The following is a 24,537-nucleotide window of genomic DNA, read 5'->3' on the forward strand; positions in this document are numbered from 1 at the left end:
AGAATATAATAACTATTGCTAACTAATAATATGTGAACAACAATATAGAAAAGGAAGAGAGGAAAGTTTTGTCCAGAGGGGCGATTTTTTTTTTGTCCTCATGAACTGATGCTTTGACATTAGTCTTGCAAAGGGAGAGCCTCTGCAGAGAGTACATGTTACAGATAGTATATATTATAACAGAAAGGAGATAGTAAAAGCTAATAAAGCAAAACAGTTCATATAAAGTCTCTGAGTTCTCTTGTCTTCTTAAGATGTCATCAGGAGGAAACTGGATTCTGGTCTGGACTGGATTCTGGACTCTGGTCTGGAAAGCTGGATTATCTTCTTTAACTGTTTGAATTGCTGTATTTTTTACTAAACCTTAGCATAGCATTGTCAATGATCAAATTAATAAATTCCATTACATTCCCTCCTTTATATCCTTCGACTTCTAATAGAGGGTTGAGGTAGGTATGCAATCTGTAACACTTTTTACCACCATGTGTCTGGATCAAAGCCAAATTTAGTATGTGTTCATGACACCTGAAAATGTTATGGAAAGGTTATCATACCATATCTCATGGTTCCAAGACAGCCAGTGATTGTGCTAGGCCACAGGTGAGTTCAACTGAGTGAGATAAAAAGATAAATAAGTTCAGTTAAATTAGGTTAAATTAGGAGGGAGAGAGGATGAATACTGGACTGTGCCTAGTAATTGTGCTCTACATAGTCACCATCATAAGCAAACCATGGACTTACGTATACCTGTCTCTCCTTTCGTTGCACATATATTCTCTCCAGGGCCTGCATCAGAGTTCACAGCAAGTTAGTCTCTGAAATGATAAGTTTCCATACTTCCGAAATCTCATTAATTTCACCAAAGACAGTATGATGGTAAAAATTCGTGCTATGCTGCATAACTGAGAGTATATTAGTGATATATACAATAATTCCAAACCATACCCAGAGTATAATGACATATAAATAATAAACGAATGTAAATAGCTGATTATATTAAACATTATTATATAATCTTCTTTTAGCAAGTAAACCACATCATCTTATACATGAATTCTCTAGTATAACAGTAGCAGATACTTAAAGTGGTGATTAATTTATCAAAAAGAAGTAAGATTTCAATATTCAATGTTTTCAGTGAAGTATCAAGCAATAGGGTTCAATAACCCTTTCTGGTCTTTTTTAGTTAAACAGAACAACATACAAGAGAAAGGAGAAGAAAAAATAAATAAATAAAACAAAACTCATTAGAACTCATGGTTCTCTCAAAAAGAAAGAGTAAAAAAAAAGAATTCTGGTAGCTTCTGAGGCCCGATGGCCTCACCCACAGCATATACTTAAAATGTCTTTGAATAATCACTTAGTTTACAAAATTTAGTTTTAAAGAAAAGCAAAAGAAGCAAAAGTCAAAAAAACAAAGCAAAACCAAAAACCAAAAATAAAAAGCAAAAGATTCGCTAAGCACCCTTTTGTGCTCTTAAAGAACTTAAAGGTGTGGTGAATTCCAGGTCTTTTCAGTGCCTTTCAAAAGTCAAAACAAAAAAACAAAAAGAATTTTAAAAAAATAGTTGAGGTGGGCCAGAAAACTAGGCCATGTGCTTTAGTGGTTTGCCTGTAGAAGGAAATGCTTGTTAAAATATAAGGTATTTAAGCTGCTAGAGTTTGGGGTATGCCACATTGTTTTAACTGGTTCCCCAATTCTCTGCATGCCAAAGTGGCAGGGGTTTCTAAATTGTCATTGATCTTTCTAATGCTGTCATAATGTTCTTTATGGTAGAAAATGTGGAGTTCTCTAGCATAAGTTTTGTCTGTGCCACTGATTTTCAATAAAGGCTGATTCTTTTGCACAAACAAACCCAATGTAGCCAAAACTAGAATGAAAGCAAGAAATGGGGGAATAAAATTTTACAGCAAATTTCTCTGGTATAGACCCAATTTCTCAAATATATAGGCAACTGAGCCAAAATTGATAATAAAATAAAAGCCATTTCCCAAATGATAAATTACCAAAGGATATGAAAAGGGAGTTTTCAAAAAAAATCAAAGCTATTAAGTCATATTTTTAATTCCCTAAATAATTAGAGAAATGCAAATTAAAATAACTGATCAAAATGGCTAACATAACGAAAAAGGAAAATGACAAATGCTGAAAGGTAGGTGGGAAAATAGGAACACTGTTGGTGTTGTGAACTGGTCCAGCCATTCTGAAGAACAATTCAGAACTGTTCCCAAAGGGCTATATAACTGTGCATACCCCTTGACTCAGCAATACCCCTATATCCGACAGAAATAAAAGAAAAAGAGAAAGAACCTATATTTACCATATATATATATATATATATGTATATGTGTGTATACATATATATATATATATATACATACATATATTTATTTATTTATTCATTCATTTATTTCTAGCAGCTCTATATGTGATGGTCAAATACTGGAAATTGAAGGGAAGCCCATCATTTGGGAAATGACACAATAACTTGTGGTATATGATTGTGATGGAATACCATTGTGCTATAAAAAAATGAGCAGGGGGCAGCTAGGTGGTGCAGTGGATAGAGCACTGGCCCTGGAGTCAGGAGGACCTGAGTTCAAATTTGACCTCAGACACTTAACACTTACTAGCTATGTGACCCTGGGCAAGTCACTTAACCCCAATTGCCTCACACACACACACACACAAAAAACCCCAAACCCCCCAAAAAAATAATGAGCAGGATGGTTTCAGAAAACCTGTGAAGACTTATATGAACTGATACAAAGTGAACAGAACCAGGAGATTATTGTACATATTAAGAGCAATATTGTAATGATGATCAAATGTGTTCAATACAGTGATCCAAGACAATTCCAAAGGATTTATGATGAAAAATACTAACCACCTACAGAGAGAAAACTCATGAACTCTTGAGTGCAGATTGCATAGGTTTTTTCCCTTTATTTTTCTTGCTTTTTTTTTTTCAACACAGCTAATATAGACATTTTTCCATGACTTCAGATGAATGATAGACATCAAATTGCTTGCCTTCTCAATGAGTGAAGGAGGGACTGGGTGAAAGGGGAGAATTTGGAACTCAAAATACAAAGGAGGAGTGTTAAAAATTAACAAACAATAAAGAAAATAGGATCCAAAACTTAAAATACAATAGAAAAATAAGCTTGTTTCCTTTCTTCCTATTTGATTTCATCCTGTTACTATGTCAAGACCTTTTTTTGGATAACAGTTCTTTCTTCCAGTATATTGGCTAGCCTAACCAGCTTTGAAAAGAAAAGCATAGGATGTTCCATGGAGCAGGAAGGAAAAAAGAAAAAAGGCTATAAGCCATCAAAATGAGGTAGGAAGAACAGGGCCAGCAAGGTGATATTCTGGTATAATGGCTGCCACCTCTGCCTGCTCCTCTGTTTTCTAGGCTTCACCAGCAACGAGGCCTTTTTGTCTTTCCCACATTCATGACACTAAAAATTACGCTGGCATGTCCCCCAATCAACTTTTTAAAATTAGGTAACCATTCACCATTTTAAAACTCTAGGCATCCTTATCAGGAGGTGGGATTATTAAGCTTCCAAACACGGCCCGAGCCCTATGATAACTGGACATTCATTTTTTCCAGCTTACAATCGTGAAGCAACGAGAACAGCCAGAGGTGGTTTTTCGACAGTTCCTAGTGGAAGACAAAGGTCTTTATGGAGGAGCATCTTACGTGGATTTCCTTTGCTGTGTCCACAAAGAGATCTGCCAGCTGCTGAGCTAAAGGAAGCTGGCCTCTCGATCCTTTGGCATTTTCCCATTTCTAAAGGGATGATACCTCCCTGGTCACTGTCCTGAAGGATGTTTTACATCGAGCTTTCCCCAAGGCTTCCTTTCTGTACAGTTTCTGGTTTCTGAATCTACATTGCTCATCTTCTCTATCTAGTGGCCCAAAGAGCCGTATTCAGGTATCCAGCTGAAGACGGACAGGATGGTCAACCCTGAAATACAGGGCAAGCACCTATTTCTGATGGCAAATTTTAAAACTCTTATCTAAGTCTATGCATTTCATATGAGGCAGAGTTTACAGGACTCATTCTCAATTATTTTTCTTTTCTATTCCTATAAATTATAAAGATGTATAGATGTGTGGAGGGAGGGGAGACCCTGGTGCCTTTCCCACTGATGATATAGGAAGAACCACCTTCATTTTTATATGGTACTTAATTTTGTAAAAGTCTTATTTTTCCATTTCAAACTAAGTTTTTCATTCAATGGTGAACATTTACACAGCCAATGTAAACAAAACTTAGACTTTGGGAGAGAATCTTGTGTGCATCCAGCAACTTCTCAGATTTACATATTGTGAGTTGAACCTTTCTCCCTCCATTCCTTATTTTGTCCAAAAAAACTCTCAACATTCTTTATGATTCTTTGTAAAATTTTGAAGGTTTCTACCTGTTAATGAAGGCATCTTAATTGATAGAGGTAAATTACTTCATATGAATCTTATTCATCAAACATAGGCAACATTAAGCATTTTCTCAAAGGTAAAATGCACCTTGTAACTTGGAAAACAAGGAAGAGAGCAGCAGCCTGTAATACTGAATAGAAAATTGGCCTTGGACTTCAAGTCCAAGTCAAGTCAAGTCCAGTATTTATTCAGACAAATAAATACTGGCTGTATGACTCTGGATGAGTCACTTAACCTCTCAATGCTCTTAAGCAATTTTCAAGACTATAAGTAGTTTAAAAAGGCGCACACCAGCATGTAGAGCAACTTTCTCCTCAGAATTCCCTTGACCAATGAAATCACAAATTAAAAGGGGAAAAAAAAAGTCAAGGAAAGGTACTCAGTTATTTGGATGGACAGACTTAACAGAAGAACTTGCTAGTCATTTCTTACAGAATGCTAAGGGTTTACAGTTAAAACAAAACTCTTAATTTTTTTTTCTTAAATTCTGTCAACAAATTTTTTTTTCCCCAAAAATCCATCACAAAGCCAAAACTGCTCATTATTAAACTATAGGGTTACTCCGTCTCTTTTCTCAGAGGCCTGCCATTTTTAGTCCAGGGTTAAAGGATTTACTCTTTAAGGATCCAATCTGCCTTCCATCCTGCTTGAAGCCAGCCTTCTCCATTCACTGGCTTGGCGGAGGTGCAGGAATGTAGCTCCACCCCATTGACGTTCATCAGATACATGCCTGCCACAGATGTGTATGGCGTTCCACTAACCCTGGGGGAGCCACCATAAATTGGGCCTATTCCACATTCCATGAAGAACCATTTGGACTTCAGTTGCACACCTTGTTTTGAAGGGAATTGGGATCTTCTAAAAACATTTTATCCAATCTCCAGCGGGAGAATCAAGTTGCCTTCAGTCCCTCTTTTGATGCTAAGGTGTCCTCATTGTACCTGGACCGCAGCCCTTGGAACACCTCAGGCATTTGCACTGCCTTCCTGTTGCTGATGTTGACAGGAACACAGCTGCCTCTCTATCACCCTATCACAAGGCAGCTCCATCCCTGCGGTTGGTTACCCATCCCAACTCAAGCCCACCGCAGAGAATAAGCCTTAACAGGAGGTTCATTCTACATGTTTAACTAAGGAGAGAAAAACATTTGTTGTGTTAAGTGCAATTCGTTATGTACTAAAACCTAAGGAATTTTTACCAGCAGTTTAAAACATAACCAAAATGAAATGAATTTTATTAAAACATTTTCATCCTATCTTTGTGCCCTTTCTTTTTGGTGAAAAAGCTTCCCCATATTTTCCTCTTTTCATTTAAAAGCCTTCTGATCTTACCGGACCTTGGGATCAACATTTTTGGTTACTTCACAATTACAGATTCCTTTTTGACATACTTCCTTGTACACAATCTCTTTTGGTTCTCATAACAACCCTTTGAAATAGGAAATGTTAAAATAGGATCATCCCCATTTTATCGATGTGGAAATGAAGGCTGAGACAGGATGAGTCACTTGCCGAAGGTTGAGGGGGATTAAGGAGAACTGGGACTCGAACGCGTTTTTTTTTTTTAACTTCAAATCTTATTGCTCCTCTGAATCAAGCCACTGTATTCTTCAGCTGGTGTTGAACTTGACCAACACAAAATAGGAAGAAAGCTTGGGGGAGGTAAAAATCAAGAACTGCAGCTTCTCCTCAAGATACAAATTGCTTTGCTATTGTCATGCCCCTCGAACTAAAACCTCATCTCAGAGGAGGACTAATATGCATTTAAAATGCTGGGCTGCTAAGCAAGCAATGCACGGGGTTCCTCAGACTGGGAGGGCTTTAAAATGCCAAGCAGGAGAAGCAGGGGCAGCCACAGGCAGACTTAGGCATAGGGAAGATCACTTGGCCAGCTGTGTGGCGGACGGATTGGAGGGGGGAGAACTGAACAAGAGGTGTTTCTACTATTGCGGTATTTCTGGTGAGCAGGGGGAGTAATCCAGGGTCATGTTCTGGCAAGAGGCAAGCGATTCAAGAATAAAGGGTGATGGTGGGTAGTGTAGTGTTCAGGATTGGGAAGAGAGCAGCCCAAGCGCTCTGGACCATTGTGTAATAGAATGCCTTGGTAGTCCAGTCCCATATTTTAAAGCACATAAAACAAAACAGAACTTTTTTTTTAAGCCCACAACAGTTATATTGGAATTCATCAATTTTAGAAGTTGACAGACCCAGGGTTAAAAATCTGTGGCATAGCCAGAGCAGAGACGATGGCTGGGAAAGTCCCAGGATTGGGGGAGGGATGCTGAAGGTAATGTAAGGATGGATTGATACAGGAGTAAGGCAGAGGGAGAGTTATAAAAGCAAAAGAAACTGAAACCTGTCGAGGGTAAGTGACTGACCCAAGGTCAACAGAACATGTGAAACAACATCCTGCAGGTACAGCTGAGCTCCGGTTAACCTCATGACTGGCCCGATGCCTACTATGCAGCTGCTTCTCGACTCACCCCAAATATTACTTACTTCTAAGAGCTCGAGTTATAAGATTGTAAAGTGAAGGTTAGTGGGAGGGAGGGCAAGATCACTTTCCCTGATGATCCCAAGTGCCACTTTGTCTGCTAAACCCTGGGACGTATCAAATGTGAGTCCCAAGTCTGACCACAGCAGCACAATGATAATCCATTTAAGACAGTAATCCTTCTATCCACAAAAAGGGCGCAAAGGCAAACTTCCTGACAAAAATGATGTCCTGAGAGGTGGGAATTCCAACAATCTCTACCCATCCCTTACCCATTCCCAGAGGAGCCTTCTCCTCCTCCAGAATTTCCAGAGGTTGAACATTCTGCAAGACACAGACTACTAGAGCTGAAGAAGGATGGAAGCCTTTATTGAACACTTCTACAAGGTGCCAGGCAGGGCTCTGCACCTGGAACAGGAAAGGTAGCACTGAGGGGAATGGTGTCTGCAGGGCCAGGACTGAGGAGCTGGTCCATCCACTGTGCTCGGGGGCTCCGGCTTCTCTTTCCTCTTCCTCCTTTCTTCTCTCTCTTTTCTTTCTTTTACCTCCCTTTCTCCATCCCCAACCCAGCTAAGCACAGTGCACTGTGGGGCAACAGCAGCACGAAGCCCAAGGTAGCAGCCCTTACAGGAGATTAACAAAGGACCTGGAAGAAATCTGTAAATGTACAATGAAAAACTCCGCAAACACTGAGGTTGATGAAGCAGTTTATTGACTGCAAGAGTTACTGCTTCTGACAACCACCTCTATAAGGGAGCCTTCGGCATTTAAATCAACTTCCAGCAGAATACTCATGCAATTCTTCACACTAACCACGATGAAGGAGGGCAGGTGTGTCTGCCAGTAACTTGTGTTGAAAACTGGAAGCCAGCGACCCAAACTGGCCTGGTCCGTCCAGTCCCCACAGCACTGAACAGGCCCTGTTCTGGGTGGTCCGCATGTGCAGGCCTGGCTGAAATCTAAGCTTGGAGAGGTGTGATCAAGTGTGATCAAGGAGAGGCCGGGACCTGGTTCTGAAGGGCTTTATATGGCCAGCAGGGGAGTTTATATTTGATCTTAAAGGCAATAAGGAACCGCCAGACTTTATGGAGAAGGGGGATGGCACAATCACACCTAGGCCTAAGGAAAATCACTTTGGTAACTGAGGATGGAAGACCAAGGAGGAGGCTACTGCAATGGTGCAGGTGGGAAGGGACGAGACCCTGAGTAGTGAGGAAAGGCCAGATTCAAGAGACACTGTAGAAGTGGAAAGAGCAAAATATGAGTAGGGGATATGTGAAGTAATGGAATGAAGAGCTCAAGATCTGGGTGGTGGACCCGGAGGAGTGGTGGGCTGGGGGTCCTTTCTGAGTTGGCAGGACCTTAACCCTTTGAAGCGATCACTGGACTCGTCTGCTCTGAGGGCGGAGCAAGAATCAAAGGGTGGAAGTGGCTAAGAAGCAGATTTGGGTCTGAATGCATAGAAAACAACTCCCTAACTCACAGAAGGGTTCAACAGTGGGGCGGGCTGCCTTGCGAAGCGGTGCCCCCCCTCGCACTTGCCAAGGCCTTGTTGGGGACAGCCTGGCCTGGGCGATCTCTGAAGTCCCTTCCAATTCAGTCAATGATGTGTCAGAGGCCCAAGCCTTCCTGTGGTTCCAGTTTGGAAGCGACAGGCTTGTTTTATGATTTAAGTTAGCCCAAGAAGAACCCAGGAGAGGTATAGATCTGTAATCTGATTTCATTAGCTGCACCATATGTCTGTCTACCTTCAGGGCTATTGTTAAGAATGAACTGAAGGATACTATGAGATTGGTTTGTATTCAGTTAGGAATTTCATCAAAATGGAGGGGCTTGCAGATTCTCATTCAGAACACACCCTTGGAGCATTCGTCAGATTGGAAGACATTTGTATTAAATAACAGATTCCCCAAAAGTTTTGTAAATCTCTTTAATTAGAGGATTTCATGGTGCCTGTGGACAAGATTCAGTCAGCCAAACCCTCCATCGGGGGGGCTTGCCTCAAGGTTCTGGGAGACTGGCTGAGGGCAGGCCGTTAAGCACTGTGACGTCCATCAGAGATGAACACCGGAGAGAATGGAAGAGCAGTGTTCCTGAGAGAGGGCTGAATCCCCATCCAGGGGCAAGCGGGCCATGTCCGGCTGTGGCCCAGGATCAGCCCTGGGGCCGTGGTCCCCAGAAGAGGCCCCTCTACCTGCTGTGAGAGGCATATCCCCTCTCAGGATACATGCCGCTTCTCCTCAGCTTTCACTACCACCAACCCAGCAAGGAGCTAAGGAGAGCAGAGTTCTTCCCAGCCTCCTACACTCAGGCTGCGACTACATCAAAAGGACTTTCCTCCTAGCAAATTTGTTCACTGCAGATATCGCCGAGACAACAAGAACCAAACTTAGTGTGGTAGGTAACCTCCATGTCCCCACTGATTTTCTCCATCTCCTCTGAGGGGTTAGGAACATCTAAACAGGCTTTCAATATCAAGCTTCCAGGGGTTCCAGCCAGAAACTAGACCGATTCAGCTCCTTGAAAGCAGATTCCCCAAATGTTGTGTCTTCAGATGTGCATATAATGATCACCTTTCATTTAAAAGAAAAAAATCTACTCAAAAGATTATAAAATGGTATTTATCAAAAGTAACAATGAAATCATTCTCACTGCCCCAAAGTTCTTTTAAAATGAGTTACAGAAGAGAACTAGTTGTATAAAGTCTCACAGAAATGACTGACCAAATCAGTCTCATAAAAAATATGAACAAAACATACAGCTGAAGTAAGCGGAACCAGATTTCTTTCCACAAGCTGTATTCTAGTTTTTAGAATGAAAACCTTTCTCTCCTTAAATTCTCCATAACAAGTTTAAGAACAAATGCTACTTTTTCTTTTCAGGAATATGTAAAGGAGGCAGCTGATGATCCCTATCAGCCCTTCGGCCAGTTTCTGCAGCTTTCTTCCCCATCCACAGCCACAAAATGGGCACAGGGAGTCTGACAACCTCAGGGATCTGGTCTGCACTTTGTACCATCCCACTTCTAAGGAAGACGTGGAGTCGCCATATTGTTGTGGTGCTTGACAAGTTCTGCCTTCTACACGTGTGCTGCCTAACTACCCGTTTAACTCAAACAATAATCAAAAGTCTTAGCCAATGGTTTGTGGTTAGAGCAGGACACTGAGAAAACAGCCACGAGAACAGGTCGCCCATTCTATTTCATCCATGCCGAGATAGGAAAGCAACCAAGGAAAAGGGAGAGCAAGTAGGCTGAGCTCCGTGGCTTTGAAGGTTTTCTTCGGCTATTAAAACAGGAAAGGGCCTCGTCTGATCTAGAACACACTAGACTAATCTCATCTGGGCTAACAAACTTTCGTTTCTTCCTTCTGCTTGGTTACAAGCACGTGACCAACGTCGCAGCCACCTGATACAAACCAGACAAAGCCTGTCAAGGGTACACTGGAGGTAGCCAATGGTTTCTGAATGTGAGGAGATGACCGGCTTTGGTTCCTAAAGTGAGTCTCCCAGCAGAGACCAAGGAAGGAAGAGAGGAACCAAAGGGGTCATGTCTCCGATGGAATTAGCGAGGGGGGAAGCCCCCTCTGTGCGCTCCTCCTCGGCCCCCTCTAAAGCCTCCTCTCTCTCCTCGGAAAGTAGATCGGTTTCTCTCTCGGCCTCTCTCTCCGCGGCCCGCAGAAGTGCCTCCCCGGCCACCTCCCCTTGGGGCACCGCCCCCACGATCAGACTTTGATTTTGGAGGAGGTGACTTGGGCCGCAGTCTCTCAATTTCTTCTGTGCATCCCGTCAGAGGGGAATTAGGAATACTGAAATAGGAAGCATAGGTTTCTGCATTGAAGTTGCTATTGGTAAGGTTGGGTCCCACAGTAAGCCAGCCTAAAAGAGACAAAAGCAAAGAGTCATCAGCATTTGCTCAGCTGCCTCGCCCTCCACCCATCCAAAGCCCACCCAGATTGGAGGGTGAAGTTTACATTACGTCTCCTGACTGAAAGAAGAGGAGCCCTGGCTCTCCCGGCACTTGCTGCCTGGGGGGCTTTGTGTGCCACTTCCTCATACGATGCCTTCTTGCCTTGGGCTTTAAACCTGGCCCATGTCAGTCTGTTTCCCTGACTAGGCCCTAACTCCTAGATGGTCCTGGGCCCTCTCCCAGACACACACAGCTGCCAGGTGCACAACGATGCCTCCTCACAAAGGAGTTAGCTCAGGGGCAGCTCGGTGGCACAGTGGATAGAGCACCGGCCCTGGAGTCAGGAGTACATGAGTTCAAATCTGGCCTCAGACACTTGACACTTACTAGCTGTGTGACCTTGGGCAAGTCACTTAACCCCCACTGCCCTGCAAAAACAAAAACCAAAAACAAACAAAAAACCAAAAACAAAAACAAAGGAGTTAGCTCAAGAGGCAGAAGCCACCTGTTAATCTGAAAACATGGACTAGGGAACAGCTGCATACAGGAGGGGACCTAGGGCGGCCCTGGATGGACTCTCATGGCTACTCTTCAAGAGAAGCTTGGAGATAAGACTTGAGCCCTGTGGCTGGGAGGAGACTGTTGGAGAAGCAGGTGCTTAAGAAAACAAAGAGCAGATGGGCTGCTATTTGAGACTCCAACGGCACGAAGGAGACCCCAAACCCACTTCTATGTGCCTGGTTATTTACCTACTGCCCCCCACCAAGCCCCCAAGAAACAAGAAGCTCTGTTCTTTGCACTCCCAGCATTGAGAAAAGTGCCCAGCACATAGCAGACACTTAAAGGCCATCAGACTGACCACAACAGGATATAAATGACAGGGGCAGGAATCCAGGGCCACCTGACAGGGTGGAAGGCCATAAGGCACGCTATGTTGTCCGTTTTTGGTGTGGCTCATTAGGCCCATCAGTGTCCTTGGATATCCACCAAAGTAGCCAAGAAATTTTATGGAAATGGCCACTAGAGGTCAGAAGGAGGTATCATTTCTATCAGCAAAATGGTAATAAACTTTTGTGCCCCAAACTGCTGTGAAAAATGTTCATTTTTCCTTTAAGGAAGTCTGATGAAAAAGCAAAACCATCCAAGGTTCAAACAACTTGTTTTTGGATCTTCAGAGAAAATCTAAACACTTCAAATCTCAATATGCTGTAGTTGTATACATATGATAAAAACACATACACACAGCCTATAAGATGGGAAATCATGCTTTAAGTAAAAAAAGCTTAAACTATTTGACTTTGTTTAATTTATTTTTAAAGACCTAAAGCTTTTGGAATTAAAAAAAAAACCTGCATAAAATCTGAAATGGTGCTCAGGTCTAAAACTACGGTGGAGATTCTTATACAACATTCCCCAAAATACCCTTGTAAAAAGGTTTCAGTTCTATTTTTCAGTTGCTTTTCTTCCCTATACTTCTCTTTTGCGAAATGGAAAAACTAGAGCCTGATCCCGATTGCAGCGATGCTATCTGCAGGATTATTTACCATAGCCCGACCACAGCTTGCTCCCCTTAACTTCTAACAGCCAGCCAGCCATCAGGGTCATCACCCACACCATCACAAGCACAGCATGGCCTGAGAACCATTACGTTGTGCTGAGGGGGTGTCACAGCTCATTCAAAGTCCTCAGGGACAACACTCAACCCTTTTATTTTGCCTTCTAATATAATTAAAAGAAGAAAGAAAAATAAGCATTCCTGTTGATCTTAGCTTCCTCTAGCTATGAAATATGATTCTCCCCCCATTCCCCGCCATCTTTCTTATGTGAACTCCCTTTCCTTCACTCTCTCTAATGCAATGTTTTCACAACACTGTTACTATTCTGTTACAGAAGAAGTACAAAAAGAGAACTCAAAGTCATTCTAATGTTTCCTCTCTAAGAAGGAATACAGCTTGAAATGACAACTCCATATTACAATTTGGCCACTTCTCACCAGAATAATCATCTTAACCTGAAATGATGTTATGCCTTTCACATTCTAATGAGCTTTTTGCAAATACGAACATAAAGAATTTTAGATACACAGTACATATCCAAATGCAAAACAAATTTGACTTTAATAATTCTAATCAGAATAAAAATGGTTTTGTTTTGTGAAGACAACTACCGAACTACTCCAAAGTTTCCACAGGATTATATCATTCTCACTGTATCATGGACATTTTATTCTGCACATTATTTTATTCTATTATGTAAAAGGTTAATCATTCACTTAAAGATATCAACATTTTGAGTTTAAAAGTGTTTATTTTTTAAACTGAAGTCTTACCTGGTCGAATTGTACTGTCTCTTCCAAAAAGGTGAAGGCGTCTTCTACCAAGGCAAAAATGTTCAATGATGTGAAAAATCTCTACAGGTTTTTCTATATTTCCAATTTCAGGTTCTTCTGTGATAATTAAGTCAATGTCTACATTGGCATGAATGAAGTCACCATCTGTGCTACGTCGAACAGTTCCTTTGATGCCCATCAGACAATGCTCCTGCACAAGACAATTTAAAAATGTTTCCTCCAGACAGGTTCCCTTATATTTCAGAGCTCCGGTGTAAATATTTTAGAGCCTCCCAACTTCCTGTGGTCTTTGGGATGATGAAAGCCAAGAAGGGAACTGTCAAGGTGAGAACATGAACCAGAACTTCTCAGGCCAGGGATGGAGCGTAATAGGAGAAGGGCTTTCATGGGACAGAACAAAGAGAATACTTTTGTCGGGGGAGGGCAGGGAACCACTGAGAAGGTTTCATGGAAGAAGGAAGACAATTATGAAAGGCACTGCTAAAGAAAGAATGGAGTCTGGGTCCTGGGGAGGGTACGCATAAACACGGGTGAGAGGATGGAGATGGTTAACAGCCACTATCATAGTTTGACAGAAACAGGAAAGGCTGAATAAGCCTGGAAAGGGAGACTGAGTGGGGAAGGCCTTACATGAAAAGTTTCTATTTTATCATAGAAGGAATTTTATTCATCTTCGTTCCTTCAACTTTTGCAAGGGCTTTCTAATAAAAACAAAAACCACCCACCACCCTGCTTTGTGATCTTAGTCTAAGAGCCCTGTGGGGTTAGGGATGACACACATTTCTAAGTCTTTGGCAGCTGTGGGGGAGGGCCAAGACTGGAAGCATCAGGGGACCTGGGCCAGAGGTGAGGAGGAGATTCTCTCCAGGTGGAAGCCTTAGAGAAGAGCCATGTAAGACTGTGAGGAACGAGCTTCACTAGATCTTGGCAACCAACTGGACAGAAGAGACGAGGGAGGAAGTGAAATGTCCACCAGGCAAATAAATGTAGGCCCTGAGTTCAGTGAAGAGATCAGAATATAAAAAACAGGGTGTAAACTGTGTAGAGATGGAAGAGGGTCAAGGTAAGCATTTTACATGACACCTTGTGAGGGGTGGGCAGAGGATAAAGATCCACTAAGTTCTGGGAAGAAGAGTCAGACAGAGAGGAGACTCAGAGACAGCAGAGCCATAGACGACAAGGGAAAAGGAAGATCAACAATCCAGGGAACAAGGTCAAGAAAAGTGAGAAAATGCCTTGTGATCTGTCAATTAAAAACTCACTGCTAACTTCTGAGGTAGCAATTTCAGTAGAGAATAAATGGTGAAAAAACAAATCACCAGAGAATTTATCAGGGAAAAGACATACATGTATATGTACACATAGAGACACATGTATGTGTATATATAAACATGCATGTGGGTGTACATGTGTTTATGTTTGTATGTATATATTCATAGCTTAAGAGGCTAACAAGGTCAAGCTTAGATTTAAGGGCAGGGAGAACTGAATATATCTGTAAGCAATAGGAAGGAGCCAGAAGATAAAGAAAGAATGAAGAGTGAGAAGGAAATGATCAATGGGACAAGCTCTCAAAGAAGATGACAGACAAGGGCCCTAGTGTGGCAAGAAGGAAAGCCACCTGCGAACACCCACATTCAAAAGCCCCATCTCCTGCATCTCACGTGGTGACTGGCTTCTTTCTTCCTAAGTGCTGGGAGCTTTGGAGGCAGCTTTTGGCCACAGGTGGTCCTCCAATGGGACCCCAGGCTTGCCCCGCCAGGAGCTTTGCACTCCTAATGGGCTGAATGATAAAAGGGTTATCCTGGGGGCAGAAAGGGGGAGCAGGAATCTTTTCATGGGATGGAATTGCCAGCAAGTCACTTCCTTTAGGTTGTACCTCAGTGACTGCAGAAAAGGAATACTGTTTCATATCTGTTTTATTACGATATTGGTTTTTTTGTTTTGGTGAGGCAATTGAGGTTAAGTGACTTGCCCAGGGTCACACAGCTAGTAGGTGTTAAGTCTCTGAGGCCAGAGTTGAACTCAGGTCCTCCTGAATCCAGGGCCAGTGCTCTATCCACTGCGCCACCTAGCTGCCCCTACGATGTTTTTAAAATTTCCATTATTCAAGTATTTTTGACCAGGTTCTACAGTTCCTAAGTACCCACTGAATTTTCTGTAAAGGAAAAAAACAACCCTTGAACCAAGAGTCTTAGCCCATAATAGCTAGCTATTTCTAGGAAGAACAAATTCCCATGAGCCTCTGGGGATGGAAGGGATGTCTGGGATCATCTAAACCAACCTTCTCCTTTTTACAAAGGAATCTCAGCATCAAAGCACTGCAGCCTCCTGGCTGTGCTCACCATAAGCCTTTGAGTAAGTAAAAAACCATCAAAGAGCAGGAGCAAAGCCTAAGAGGGCTCTGGGATTTTATCAAACTGAATTTGGGGGAAAATGCTACTTAATATAATTCTTACCTAATAAAATAAAAATGTACCTAAATCTTTCTTATAATTCAATTTCTGTGCTAAAAACAAACAAAAAGTCCTCACCCCCTAAGATTACGCACATCTTCATTTCAAGATCATTATCGATCTGAAAGAGCACAAAAGGAAGACAGGAATAATAAAAAGGAAAAAGAAAGCCAGGAAAAGGCTGTACCTTTGTCCTTTGGAAGACAGCCTTTGGATCCAAAGTCTTCGTCTTCCCGGGATTGTTTTTGTTCGTTTTAATCCAGCAAATGTCTTCACATCTTCTGTAACCCCACTTGCGTAAACACTAAAAGAAAGTGGAAGAGACAGTTGTTAGGATTTTGGAAAACTAAACACAAAAAACAGTGGGCTTGTCTAAGGGAGGGGATATGGCAATATTGTTCTAGTGCTGTATTAAAAAGAAGACACTGCGGTCTGAAGGGAAAAGAGCAGAAGTGAAACGCATGGATGTAAACCAGGGCAGAACAGCCGAGCACACTTTGTATACACGTCCCCAAACCGAGGACAATCCTAATAACCCACTGACATGCGGCCACTCCAGGTTACACGTGAGAAAACACATGGGACCACAGGATAGAGTTTCACCTTCTCATGTCGCTAGGATGTAGTCACTGTGCCCTGCAACATAGCCAAATATGCTTATCAAACTTAAACACTTTGAAATGGAAGTTCTAAAGCATTTCCTATTGTCGCTAACACAATCGAAGTATAAAAGAACAGTATATGAATGACGACAGGAGCTAATGCTGCACATCTGCAGAATCTAGCCCAGTGAGCTAAGGACCACGAACAAATTAAAAAACAAAACAAGACAAAACCAAGCCCTACGGAGGGCGAGTTGAGTACGAAACAGGGAGATGACCACTGCGTGGGGTGGACAGAAATGACACGATGATTGACAATGGAGCGAAGAGAACTGCGCCACCTTTATTTTGATTGTTTCCTAAGGAGAATGGTCCTGGAACTAGAAAGGACAGAACAAAACTGGTGAATAGGGGAATGACACCCAAGAGCATTTGGGAGATAAATGACTCTGATAGGTTCACCAGGGTCAAACTACATTCCAAGACACCAAAAGAACCAGTGGGTGACTAAGAGTCTATCAGTGATGAGGTTTCCCATGAGAGAAGGGCCAATGCCCTGGTTTGCAAAAAAAAAGGAGAAGAGGGGCAGCTAGGTGGTGCAGTGGATAGAGCACCGGCCCTGGAGTCAGGAGGACCTGAGTTCAAAACCGATCTCAGACACTTAACACTTACTAGCTGTGTGACCCTGGGCAAGTCACTTAACCCCAAGTGCCTCACTAAAAAAAAAAAGAGAGAAGAGAGCTGAGCTAATGATGTAGAGGCCACTGAACTTGCCTTCAATTCCTAGAAAAAACCCAAGGATTTAGCATAAGAGACGGCTGGTGACCACCTAGAAAGAGAAATGGAGATCACAAAGACCAAACTTGTCTGGGGTGAAGCCAGACAAACCCCATTTCCTTTTCTGACAAGTTTATCAAACCAGGAGACAACAAGAATGCGGTAAACAGCTTGCCCAGATTCCGTGCAGGTATTAGATCAAGCCTCTGGCGGCATTTTGAAAGAAAGGATGGGGATGTACAGGGGAGAGACACAAGAAGTCAGAAAAGAACTGAATGGTCCCCTCGTGTCCTGGTCAAGGTTTGACCATGCTCTCTAAGGGGAATAATGTAATCTGCCTTATTCACATTTTGACCATCACTTTCCTAAGTCTAGACAACAAATGATAAAAGCAAGGCTTGATCTGAACTTGTGCCAATTTCTGAGGTGTAAACAGTCACTCCAAAAACTGAAAAACCAGCCTCCAGCATGTCCCTGGTCACAGCCAAAGATTTACAGGTCAATGACACCTTGCACTGCAGGATCTAAAGGATCATCCACTTAGCTGACTTCTGACTGATTCAAACATTGGGTTGAATATAGTAAAATGAAACTGAATATGGATTAATGTAAATAAATTCTTACACTGGCTTCAGAAAATCAACGCCACAAGGACAAGTGAAGGGAGACAGGGCCAGAGAGCAGCTTATCTGAACAAGACCCAGGGTTTTTAATGCCCTGTATATACAACACGAGATAAGTTGCCAGAAGAACAAGATAACAAATGACTCATGAAGTACAGCAGCCAAAATAGCTGATGTGATCATGACCTACATTGGGAGAGGTCAATACTGAGAGGTGCTGTGTTCAGTCAGTCAATAAACATTTATTAAGCCCCTATTATGTGCCGGGAGCTGTGCTAAGGACGAGGGATACCACAAGTGGCGAAAGACAATTCCTGCCCTCAAAGAGCTTACAATCTGCCAGGGAGACAACCAAGCACGTGTGTATAGACATGCTACGTGCAGGAATAACCGAACAATTAAGAGAGGAAAGGTGTTAGAATTAAGTGGGGTTGGCATAGGTTTCCTAGGGAAGGTGGGATTTTGGTTGGGACTCAGAGGAAGCCAGGGTGGTCGGCAGTCAGAAAGTGTTCCGGGCACAAGTGCCAGTCAGAGAAAACATTCAGAGCCAAGAGATGGAGGGTCTTATTCATGGCACAGCCAGGAGGCCCGTGTCAATGAAATGACATTCTCATCCTAAATAAAACGAGAAAGAAGCCACAGCTCAATGGCAGAAGGGTTTACAGACACTCTTTGGAGGGGGTGCTGTCAGCTTGGCAGAGCGAGAGGCCGCATTTCTATCCAGCTCACCCAGCACACCTCCTCCACAACAATCTAGAAAACCAAACAACCCTGCCAAACTGAATTCTCATAGGGAAAGCCTGGAAAAAGTTATACTGAGCCATTTCTCCAGCCAAGAATAGCTTAGGCAGACAGACAGATCGCTACCTGCAGACACTGGTGCAGGGGCTGGCCAGGAGCACGGCATGGAAGGACTGGAGCACTCAAGCAGCCAAGGATCGAGGAAAGGGAATGGGGCATCGGGGCAGAAAGTTCCCAGAAGCCCCTACGCCGGTGCTAGGAGCAGAAACAGGTGCTATGTGGCATCTCTGTCACCATGACTCAGCTCCAGGTCATGGATTTGAGGGAAAAGAGGAATGGCCTTAACTGCACAAGGCTTTGAGTACTGAGCAGAGTAGAGACTCAGTTCTTTAGCCCCACACATTTTTAAGCCTGCAATAGAAAAACCAGGGCAGGAGGCTAAGACCCAAGAAGAGCCAGCAATTCAGTCTCTCTGACTCTGCAGAACCTTCCAGGCAGCTAACAGTGACTGAGTCCAGCAGCAGCCTACAGAAACTCAACCACATACAAGGCAACAGACTCAGGAATTTGGAGAGCAAAGACCAGGATGGGAGGCCAACAATAGACTGAGCTGTGAAAGCAGAGCCCAAACGCAGTAAGTAGGTTGGAAGAAGGAGCAAACAAAAGAACCCGATCACAAAGAACTACTTTGGAGACAGGGAAGCTCAAGACACAAAATCAGAAGAAGACAATGATTTGAAAACATCTACAAGCAAAACCTTAAAAAATATTTTTACAAGAGGAAAAAAAAAGAGGAATAAACTTTTAGAAAAGTGAGATATTATAGCCCTCTAGAGAATACTAAATGGGAATAGAAAGGAATATACCTATTTTCAGCTGTGCATGGCACCTTCACAAAAACTGACAATGTACTAAGGCATAAAAAAAAATCTAACAAACAAATGCAGAAAATAAATATTAAGTACATTTTTCTGATCATAAAGCAATAAAAATTACATTCAATAAAAGGCTTCTGAAGCACAAATTAACTGGTTACTGCTGAAGCTGTGAAGTGGTACAACCTTTTTTGGAAAGCAATTTGGAATTAAGCAAATAAAGTGAGTAAAATGTCCACAACCTTTGAACTGCACTCTATTACTGGGCTATGTGCTAAGGAATCTAGCAATAAAAAAAAAGTTCCCATATACTCCAAAACACTTGCAGCACTAAACAGTTAAGAAGTAGAAACAAAACAGAAGCTCATCAATTGGGAATATAGATAAATAAACTGATACAGGAACATAAAGAAATATTATTGTGTGCTTTTAAAAATGCGTGATGAATACAGATGAATATGGAAAAAACTATATGAACTGATGCAGAGTGAAGCAATCTGAGCCACGAAAACAATATACCCAGTAATTACATCAAAAATTCAAAAATAAACATAACAAAATTATAAAGATCACAGATAAAGTCAACTATAGGAAAGGCTATTGTCTGAATGAAGATAATGCCTATAAAACTACTTTGAGGCCAGGAAAATAAGCAAACAATATGAAACAGGACCATCTTAGATGACAGATGGCTGATAATTAAGGTATAATAACTTTACCTTTCACTGCTATTTATAATTTTCGGGGGGACGAGGGGGGTGTTTTGGTTTGGTTTGGTTTTAAAGGCAATTGGGGTTAAGTGACTTGCCCAGGGACACAGAGCTAGTAAGTGTCTGAGGCTGGATTTGAATTCACATCCTCCTGACTCCAGGGCTAGTGATCTATCCACTGTGCCACCTAGTTACCCCTACTTATAAACTTTCTATTTATAAACTACCTCATTAGCACTTTTGCCATCTGTTTCTCAAATCTTTGTTTCTTTTCTTTTCCCAGCCTTCCCATTTACACTTTAAACTACAAGTAGCTTCAAAATTTCCTGGCTCCTAAGTATTAAATGCCACAGAGCACTGAGAGAGTGTGTGAGTGTATGTGTATGTACACGCACGCACACGTGTGGCACCACCCAGTCACTGGAGCTCTTCCTTTTCTACTTCACTTGGCTCCATGGGCCCTCACTGAGGCGCCTCTAATGCCTTGCAAACCCCTTCAGCCTGGCTGTCTCCTCTCTCATCTCGCTCTTGATTGATGATACTACATGTCTCCCCTAAAGGGACCAAGGACCACATTCAAACTATCACTCAAAACGTGGGCTCAGCAACATTAAATTAAATAGTTTGTTCCATGATTTCTTATGCATGCATTTTTGTTTCGTTTTTTCGTAAGGATTGGAAAAAAAAAAGCATCTTACCACTCTGCCAAGGTCCAGGCCCTCCCCAGAGCCACACCACAAAAAGACAAATGACCGCAGTCCAGAAAGCTCCTCAATTTCTAGCTTCATGATCTAGAGAACATAAAATAATATTGCACAAAAGCATAGCTTACTCCACATTCTGAAATTACAATCAATAATCTTCTGGATCTCAATCTACAGACCCATGTCTCCTTAAGTAAAGAGCTTATAGCAAAAATTCCTATTTCCTTATTCAAATACTAACTCTACTAAAACAAGAAGACCATAATGAAGGTTTTCAGAGTCTAGTTCAGTAATGAGAACTAGAAAGAATTTTAGCAATCCTTCTGCTCAATACTCTCATTTTATAGATGAGCTAACAAAGTCTCCAAAAAGTTCAAGAAGCTATTCAGGATGGCAAAGCTTATAAGGGGCAGATAAAAGGCAATGGAGCAACATGCAACTTTCTCATTTTTTTTTTTCAGTTTCCAAAGAGGCACTCACCAATCTAAATAAAATAAACAGGAACACTCAAAAGGGGACAAATGACAATCTTTAGCATCTGAAAAACACACACACACACACACACACACACACACACACACCCCAACACCAACACGAACACACACAATATCTTTCCCTGAAACATGTGAAATGCTTCATTTTAGTATTATGTCAATATCAATCCAGGGATCAGAATAATTCTTTAAAACATAATTCTGAACAAAGTGGTATACAATTATCTTATACTAACACCAGAAGCAACATCATTTTTTAATGCATTCCTTACCTTTTGTCAACTCTCTTCATGGTTCAAGAGTTCCTATGATTAGGAACCAAGTGCCTCCTTATATTTAGCAATCTTTTTGTTCACTTGCTATTTTTTCTGCAGACACTTGTGGCTGCACTTCTTGTGTACCCACTGGAATGTAGAGTCCTTAAAAGAAAGGACTGTTTTGTTCTTGGTAGCCTTATTCTCAGCAGAGATCCTGCTGTGTAGCAGGTACCTCGTGACTACCTAAGCCATTAGATCACAGATACACAGAAGTACACCACTGAGGCCAGGGCCCAGGTATGGACTGATTTACTCAGTATGGTGAAGAATCCTCTAAGCAATCAGTCAATCTTATCTCTAGTCTTTGGAGTGCCGAGATGGCTCAAAATGCAATGTCATCTTTGACATTGACATCACTGTTCTGAGTCCATGTAAATGCCTTGCTAGCTACCAACTCTTCTCTCCCCATTGGGAAAAGGGCTGGTGATTTTAACCTCAGATGCAGCATGCTATAAGCACACATACTCATATGAGAAGGGAAACATATACAAAGATATTCCTATTCAAGCCTGAATTGTTTAAAATCATATTTCAGAAATAACCAATTGATCATAAAAAACAAAGCCCTATCATTTGTTTTCCAAGTAACACTTACATCATCCCAAGTCCAGCATTTTTCATTAGCAGTGATTCCAGTTTCTCGGTAATATTCTTCCAAAGGAGGTTCCAGAAGAATTACATCAAATTTGGACTTTAGTTCTCTGATATCAAAAGCATCTAAATCTGCTTGTAAATACCTAAGGGATTAAAGCACAAGGAATGAACGGGAGCCATATCCCACTTACACTTTAAAAAAGTTTTTAGAAGCGATGCAGATTCCAACACCATTCCCAGCGCTTGCACAAGTCAATCACTACATGTTTCTTAAAGTTCTCTCTTAGTTCAAAACATACAATCAAAATGGCTCGATTGTGTTATCTGCAGGCCACTGACATATTCATCACGTCTATGTGTGGCAGAGATCGCACTCTGTGGAGAAGTGCTGTAAATCCTTTATCCCCCCCACAAGCCTTCTCCTCTGCCTCTTGCAGCAGCCGCTGCTCTGCCAGTCTATCAAAGTCAAGGGAAAAATACACAAGCATTTGTAGTCCTAGAAGGCGCTAAGTTCTGCTAAAACACCTCTCAGTTTAACAAGTCCATTGGTCCATCTGTTGAATGTGAAGTCAGCGAGTAAATGTTACTTAAATTCAAAGGATTCTACCAATTTTTAGGTTATAAAAACAGCACGGTGGCATTTTCCCTAGTCTATGCTAGAGGGAAGAGCTTCAGTGGCAATAACATTTAACTTTAACCATCTTCTCTGTTCAGCCAATATAAAATGCTACTGGCTTTAGATGAGAGCTGGTTTCTGAGACTGTTCATAAAGCCTAGTTATAGAAGCTTAGCATTCAAAGCAACCTGGCCATTAGATTCATGAATTCCTTTTACAACAAATCAGATTGGAATGAAGACTTGCTATAACAAAGAATCACTACAACAAATTTCCGAATATTATTTTTACAAAGTCTGCTATTGTGCTCAAGGAAGAATAAACTTTTGTGACTCAACCAAAACAAAAGTGTCATTTTGGAAACTCCCAGTACCAAACATTCTTATTCTTGGTATATGAAATGGGTCACTAACACACAGCCTAACTCCAAAACAAATAACCACACACAGACACACAGCTGAAGAGTAAATCATCCCTACTGCCTACAAGTTTTGTGCCTCTCAGTAGTGCCTCCATTTTCTAAAAGCGCTGTCTTGACATAGAAAAAGCCAGATAATCAACCAAGAAGTTTTTATGAAGAGCTTGTGGTGTACTCAGACCGAGGGAGTTTCAATTCAACGAATTTCTCCAAAGGAAACAAAGCCTATGTCACACTCAGCTTAGGTAGCTGCCAAAAGATAACGGTTTACTGAAACGCTAAAAACATCATGGATTCCCAGATAATGAAAAATGTTGACAATGGTAGTAAAAAAGCACTTACATGGGAGGAGTGTTCGATTTCGAGATCAGCTCATCCTTCAGTCTGATAAGCTCCCTCAGTTTAGGATATTCTTCAAATCTATCTGCTAAACCTGAAGGGTAAAATATTTATGTTAATAACACAACTGAAGTTTAATTCACTTAAACTAAATTAGGAGAATTCCCTAAATCTCACGCCAAGCCCCTGATATGGTGGTGTCTCTGCATATCTGTTCTTTTACTTGGAAGGGGTTTTTAGAGGTTTTTTAAAAGGGGGGTTTTTATTTTGTTTTGTTATTGGGTTTTTTTGGTGGGGAGCTGGGAGACCAGGGAGCACCGAAGTGGAAAGGCAGAAGCAAAGAGAGCACAACACTGTACAACAGAGTTAGAACGGGTGGGCTTAAACATTATTAATTAATTAATTAATTTTTTAAAAAGAACAGGTGGGTTTGGGGAATGTAGATTTCTTTCGGATTCTTTCTGTAAAAGTCAAATCTGGATAATGCAAATTTACACAATCTAAGAACTGTCTGTATTAAAACTAGTCTGTACATCTTGACCATTTGTTAATGAGACAAGGATACGAAAACATTACTTTGCTAGAGAAGAGTCAAAAAGTTGATAAGTGAAATACAGATAATCAAGAGCTTGCCCCTGTCTGGGCCAGTCTGACGTACCCACATCTCTGATGAAATTCTGGGGCCTGTGTCCTGTGTCAACAAAGTGTTGGCAATAGTCATTATGAGGATTTAAGCTCTGGGTCCCCTAAAAATGTGAAAATACAAAGAATACATATAATTACAGTAAATACCATATCTATATAATATACACCCATATATAACTGTTTTGTTGTTCAGTCATTTCAGCCACGTCCAACCACTCATGACCCCATTTAGGGTTTTCTTGGCACAGATACTAGAGTGGTTTGCCATTTCCTTCTCTAGCTCATTTTACTGAGCAGGAAAGTGAGGCCAACAAGGTTAAGGACCTGCCCAGGGTCACACTGCTAGTAACTGTCTGAGGCTAGATTTGAACTAGGGTCTTCCTAACTCCAGGCCCAGTGCTCCATCCACTGCACCACCTACTTGC

General features: G+C 41.7%; 2 protein-coding genes across 3 annotated transcripts in view; one reads left to right on the forward strand and one right to left on the reverse strand.

The window, feature by feature from the left end:
• SEC24D (SEC24 homolog D, COPII coat complex component) overlaps window positions 1–5,706 on the forward strand; it is a 119,882-nt gene extending 114,176 nt beyond the window's left edge. The window contains 1 exon segment of the mRNA XM_043969482.1: window positions 3,621–5,706. Coding sequence (XP_043825417.1) covers window positions 3,621–3,761 — 141 coding nt within the window. The 3' untranslated portion in view covers window positions 3,762–5,706.
• Window positions 5,707–8,860: 3,154 nt separating this feature from the next.
• The window catches only part of METTL14 (methyltransferase 14, N6-adenosine-methyltransferase subunit), a 29,742-nt gene continuing 14,065 nt past the window's right edge, over window positions 8,861–24,537 (reverse strand). For both annotated transcript variants that reach the window (XM_043969484.1, XM_043969483.1), the window contains 7 exons: window positions 24,126–24,213; window positions 23,471–23,561; window positions 22,096–22,237; window positions 20,684–20,776; window positions 15,845–15,961; window positions 13,181–13,391; window positions 8,861–10,820 (listed from right to left, as the gene is read on the reverse strand). In XM_043969484.1, coding sequence (XP_043825419.1) covers window positions 10,507–10,820; window positions 13,181–13,391; window positions 15,845–15,961; window positions 20,684–20,776; window positions 22,096–22,237; window positions 23,471–23,561; window positions 24,126–24,213 — 1,056 coding nt within the window. In that variant the 3' untranslated portion in view covers window positions 8,861–10,506. The remainder of the gene's footprint in view (window positions 10,821–13,180; window positions 13,392–15,844; window positions 15,962–20,683; window positions 20,777–22,095; window positions 22,238–23,470; window positions 23,562–24,125; window positions 24,214–24,537) is intronic.

This window comes from Dromiciops gliroides, chromosome 6 (assembly GCF_019393635.1).
Source record: "Dromiciops gliroides isolate mDroGli1 chromosome 6, mDroGli1.pri, whole genome shotgun sequence".
NCBI lineage: Eukaryota > Metazoa > Chordata > Mammalia > Microbiotheria > Microbiotheriidae > Dromiciops > Dromiciops gliroides.